The sequence below is a fragment of the Sceloporus undulatus genome, chromosome 8 (genome assembly GCF_019175285.1).
Source record: "Sceloporus undulatus isolate JIND9_A2432 ecotype Alabama chromosome 8, SceUnd_v1.1, whole genome shotgun sequence".
Taxonomy (NCBI): Eukaryota; Metazoa; Chordata; class Lepidosauria; order Squamata; family Phrynosomatidae; genus Sceloporus; species Sceloporus undulatus.
Window position 1 is genome coordinate 3,107,717 of NC_056529.1, and position 5,956 is coordinate 3,113,672.

Consider the following 5,956-nt stretch of genomic DNA (forward strand, 5'->3'; position numbering starts at 1 on the left):
TGATTAGCTCCTAATAAAAGCACGCTGGCAGCCTTTAATCATTTAATTTCCCTCTGGGCACCCGGCAATTAATTGTTTTCGTGTTCGTCCTACAATCTCCCCGGATAAAGGAGCCCAGTTAACATGACCGTAATTTCCTTGAGCCACATTCTTCTTTCCCTATTTTTTAGAAGGAGAAGAGCTCTGGGTGCTTTTTGAATTCCTCCAGTCTCTGGGATTCAAACTTTTAAGTTATACAAACTAAGTGGCACTTTGGGGACGAGTCCCAAAGTTCTTCCATTCCTGATCCCCATTAAATAAAGAGGTAAAAATGTCTCTCTGTGTGTAGCTTCCATGTCAGGGGGATGAAGATCCTGCACTGAGTTTTAAACCAAACTTTAAAGGAGTTTTCCAAGGGGCTGAACACATTTGGGAGACATGTTTTGGCATATTGGATAGCTTTTTAACATTCTGATGGAAACCCAGGACATGGAAACTTGAGGCACAAGGCTATGAAAATGGAATTTTATTAGGATAAATGTGTCACAAGGCATCATATGCATTTCACTGTTGCACTCGTTCCTGTTGCGCAAAACCATCAATGCATTTTTTAATTTTGCAGCTCTTCCATTGTAGCAGCCAGCTTCAGAAGGTGGCAGGTCACTAAGATTGCTCATTCCCCAAAGGTTTGGCAATGTGGATGACTGATAATGTCACTATGGATACTATGGATATGTTGTTAACTGCCTTTAAGTCATCCCCGACTCATGGCAACCCTATGGATGAGACATCTCCAAGATCCCATGTCTTCTACTGCTCTGCAAATTCATTCCTGTGATAACACTTTAATAGTTTATCCATCTAGCATGTTTAAATGGCTTTTGCTTGTGTGCCTCCCTGAGGTCCTCTGATATCGGAGTATATATTCATATATTTTAATTCATAAAAGAAACCAGTCCTTCCCAACTTTCCCATTATGGCTGGGGATAATGGGAGCCCTATAGCAGCACATCTGCAGAGCACCTGGTTGGGATGGCAAAGAGTCTGTGCTAGAGATATCACTATTTGGGAAACTGCATGAAATCTGCCTCTCTGGGAAGGAAACCCAGTGCAACGCGGCCAAGTCCTGCAGTATTTACGTTGCCAACGCGTCAAGCAAGTTTTCCAGATTCTGACATTCCTGAAGCAAGCCGAGAAAGAGAGAAAATCAAGACTAAAGCGAAGAAGGGCCTCCCTGCTTGCACTGATTTAATTGCTCCAATTAATCAACAACAGCTTTGGTTCTCAATAGTAAAATGTGCCTTTCTAAGAAAGAAAATAGAAAGAAAATGGAAAGAAGGGGTTTCATGCCGGGCAGCGGTTCCTTTTTCAGGGTGAAGCTGATACTCTTTGCCTCTGCCAATAAAAAGCCAACAGCAACTGAAGCTGGCATCGCTCAGGTGAAATCAATGGCATGGCTACCTGAATTACTTTTGAGTTCCAGTATAAAAGTGCATCATCAACAACAACATCATTAGAAAATTCTCTTCCTGTCCCCGACATTAGAAATTAATGCTTTCCATTCGTATTTACCTTTGTAATCCAACACTCAAACCACTACAATACGCTGGCTGCTTACTTTATAGGTCTTTAACAATGAATTTTAAATTAGGATACATTAATTTATGCTGGGTGATTTTAATGTGTCCCTGTTTATGTGTTTTAGCAGTGTTTAAGCCATTTTATGTGTTTTTATTGATGTTGTACCATTTGTTATATGTTGCGCTTGCAAAGATTCGAGGCGGGCGAGAAATAAATATTACTATTACTATTAAGAGATATTAGAGATCTTTAGACAGAGGTTGGAGGGCTATTACTCAAGAGTACTTTAGCATGGTCTTTGCAGTTTTTTCTAACTCCATGGTTCTCTTTCGTGAACTACAGCTGTAATATAACTTAATTATGCTTCTATAATTGCAAAGTTAGTTCACTGATATCTGGCTGTTCATAAAGAGAGACTTTCAAACTGTAGCCTGCCCCATTGCAAGGGCTGCTAATGTACAATGCGCAAGGCAGATGTGACGTGGCAGCTCCTGCCGATTGGAAACATATCCTGGGTTTGCTTGGAAGAGGCTTTGGCAAGTCAAGAAGGCCAGCTCAAGCACAATGATGAGGTGGAAGGAGACCCTGCTCTCACTTTCAGAGCTGGGAGAATTTAACATATCTATTTATAAATTTCCTCAGACGCTTTTCTGCAATGTGTTCACGATGAGGCAAAATGGTCCAAGTCGTAAAAATAAATGAATCCAATAAGGCAAGTGTTAAACAAAGGGCCGGCAGTTACTGAGAATCCTGAACAGACAAGGATCTTTGTAGTTCAGGACTGAGTCTCCAAAAATTTCTCTGTGCAGAAAATCACATTTCTGCATAGAAAAGCCATTCTCTCTACACAAACCGCGCTCCCTGCAAATGGTCCTTGAGGGATGTGCAAGTTTTGAGGATTTTTTGTGCAGGAGAAAAATGCTAAAATATTTCTTTCTTGCCTATGAGATTGATATACATGAAGACTGACATCCCTGCAGCATGCACACAGAGACATATAAATAATTGCCCAGTGAGAACAGCAAGTCTGCTGTATCCTTCCAAGGACCCCGAGTGCATCTCTGTTGGAAATTATATAAAGAAAATGCTCTGAAAGGTACTTTGAGGACTCTGGTAAGACAGATCCAAGCTTTTGAGATGTGTCTTCTTGCCATGTGAGATGAGTCAGGGTTGTGAGGATGTATTCTATCTCAAGGGAGCAGCTACTTTTAGCTTCGGGAAGAGGGACAATCTGGTCTGGGGTCTGCCTATTTTGTGAGGACCGACACACCAACAAAATGGATTTCAACACTTTATTAAAAGAGGAGGGAAAAGGTTCGGGGGAGCTGGCCTCCTGCACATGCATGCTCCTGCTTCTCTCGACGGTCCTGCAGAGAGCATGATGTGAGTAACTTAGGAGGACTCAGGAAAAGCTCACATTGAGGACTTGAGTGGACTTTAGAGAAACTTGTGCCAAAAGCAAGCTGGCTGGTTTAACACTTTGCTTACCATTGTCTTGATTCCAATGCAGGGTCCTTAAGAAAATCTTTCCCCTGGAGAAGGAGGTCAGGCGACGAGCCCAAAACTGTTGGGGTCCCAGGACTGATGGCCAATGGAACCAGCGCCCAGTTGGTGGGCGCAAGCAAGCAAGGGCGCTAATTCCACGACGCACCATCCAACTCATTCATCCTAACTACCGTGGGCACGGAGAACTGGAAAACAGCCCTGTCTGCCCCATCTTGGGCAAGTACCCAGGTGTATATGGGTTGATGTGCACACGCTGCTGCCCCTCGGCAGGTAAACCTATCTGCCACCGTGATTCACCTATCAACTTTTATGGTGAAAATGAAAATCCATACAGGTCACAGAGTTACTGTCTTCTGGGGGACAGCCAGATGGGAGGTGTGATTAAAGTCAGGCTCTACAGCAGCTTCAGGGTTTCATGTTGCTCAGGCGGATGTCCCGTTCGATCTCAAACTGCCGGTGGTCAACCCTTTCCAGAAAAGCTTTCCTCTCCAAGTACCTGCAGGAGAAAGGAGGCAGGACATCACTTGCAAGCAGAGCCAGCTGGGAATCAAAGTTTGGAACCAGTAGGAGAAATCTTAAAAAGGTATGCCATCCACTTTTGCTTTGGGGTCCCTCTGCTTAGCTATCAGGTAGCTTTCACTAAGGGACCTTGTTGTTCCTAAGGGGCCAGCAAATCCTCACCCACCCACAGGCAAATCCTTCTATACAGGTGAAGACTGGGATGGGAAGCAGCATCAGGTGGAGCCCAATCCTCCTCCAGACCTTTTCAACATAACCCAAATTGCTCAGCTAATTATGACCTATAATTAATTTTGAAATAATGAAGCCAGATGCATTTTTAATGGACCCTTGCACTGCCTCTTCATTATGCCCTTGGTGGGATGCCATGCAACACCCACAAGGCCATCAATAACCATCCTGTGCTCCCTTAACCCACTAACATCCCAAGAGCTCTCACAAGGTCTGCCCTACTTGATGCCAGACTCAGTGCCAAAACCTAAGAGAGCATTTCTCATGGGTCTCATCCTATATATAATGCCACAATGAGATACAGTTATACAACCCATGGGGGTGCAGTTCCATCCTCCTCCAACCTTCATTTGCAAAAGCAGGCCAGGCCAGAACAAAATACAGTCCTGGTCCCAGAAATTAGCTGTCTAACTCACGGTTTGTGCACACAAACTGGTCCCTGGGACTTGCAGTGCCAGAAAGTGGCTGTCTGCTTCACGCCATTAGAAAAGATTGAGAAGCCACAATTTCTGGCCTCTCCTGGACCTTTGCGTACCAACCCTGAAATAAAAATCCCTAAAATGATAAATGGTGCCCTCTCCAAAGTCTCTGTAAAGAGGAATGATTTCCTCTCTAAATATAATGTCATGCACCCAGGCTTTTTTTTTTTTACCAAAAAGTTTCTGTTTTCCCTCAAAATAGGAAGTGATCCTCTGAGACTGAGAATGTGTGACTTGCCCAAGTCACTTAGTGGGTTTCTATGGCCGAGCTGGGATTTGAATCCTGGTCTCTAGAGAACTGACCATCCACATTGCTTCTACAAAAGGATGTTTTAGGTAAAATAAATGGGGAGGGAAGAGGGATGGAGGGCATTGGAGAAGGTCTATGGGACTTGGGAGGGCCACAGTGGGAGTTTGTGACCTGTGGGCCAAACATCTCCATCCGGGTTTTACTGACAAGACTTCAGAAAAGGTGAGAAGCACCAAATGCAAGGTTCCCTGGAAGCGGTCCTTCCTCTTACCCTTCTTTCCCTCGGTTATGGATGGCCAGTTCATCAGAGATGCCTTCCTGTTCTTTGAAGCTTTCCCAGTCCAGCTTGGATTTCTCCAGCGTGCTCATCTTCTGCTTCTTTGCGCCGATCTTCCCCAGGAGGTTGTTAAGGCCGCTGGGCCGCTTCACCCTGCCAGAAAAGAAGGCACATTTCAAGGATGGTAAGTTGACAGGCCTCCCCTGGGAAATAATCCTTCTTCAGAATCTGTCATCTATGAAGGGCTCTGCCCACAGCTGAAATTTTCACAGGTTAGGCCAAGCCCTCATAGTCACAACAACTGCTACAAGATAGCAGTTAAGAGAATGAGCTGCGATCCAACTACCAGCGCAACATGTGAGTTTACGGAAAGATATTCCGATCGATGCCCCAACATGGTAACAAACGACATGCAAATAATGCTTACAGAACTCTTTTCTTTGCTAAGCTGGAAGCACATTCATGTTACTATATTGTTTGATTGTTAAATACTGCTAGTGGTTTTGATAAAACCTTAATAAAAATAAATTAAGAGAATTAGAGAATGATCTGTGAACCATGAAACTATATGTGTTGTGTAACTTTCCTTTCATCTCTGAAAAGTATAGAGTGGGAGGGATATAAATATTTTAATAAAAACAAGCAAATACATAATAAAAAAACAAAATGCAAGGTTTCAATTGCCCCAGTTCTAGCATCATGTTGCTGATGTGCTAGTTTTGAGCTCCGAGGAGGAGAGTCTTAAGAAAAAGATGAAATACTTGGCTTTTGAGAGGTCTGAAAGCCAAGTCTCTCCAGTCACCAAGTGCCGTTCCTTGGCTCTCACCAAAACTGAACTGCCCAGTGCTTGCCAAACGTCGCTGGGCTTTTTCATGCCAATTCCTCTGGCACCAGTGGTCTTACAATGAAGCAGAACCCTGGGAAAGAACCATCAGCGCTGCCATTTGCACAGTGGGAAATCTCGCCCCTTAAGCGATAACAGATGGGAGGCTGAAAATCAATCATGGAAGATGAGGAAATGCAGATGCAAAGTTGCAGGACCCACCAGCAGCAAAGCCTCCGGCTCGGCCATTTATTTGCATTCCTGGAATAACTTCTTCTCTGCCAATCCTGGGCCGTTCTGAGACGCTGGGA

At 44.1% G+C, this 5,956-nt stretch overlaps 1 protein-coding gene across 1 annotated transcript in view; it reads right to left on the reverse strand.

Annotated features, from left to right (window-relative positions):
- Positions 1-2,838: 2,838 nt before the first annotated feature.
- The window catches only part of CFDP1 (craniofacial development protein 1), a 13,330-nt gene continuing 10,212 nt past the window's right edge, over positions 2,839-5,956 (reverse strand). Inside the window, exons 6-7 of the mRNA XM_042480763.1 lie at positions 4,817-4,975; positions 2,839-3,562 (exon numbers count right to left, since the gene is read on the reverse strand). Of these exons, the coding sequence (XP_042336697.1) occupies positions 3,472-3,562; positions 4,817-4,975 (250 nt within the window). The 3' untranslated portion in view covers positions 2,839-3,471. The remainder of the gene's footprint in view (positions 3,563-4,816; positions 4,976-5,956) is intronic.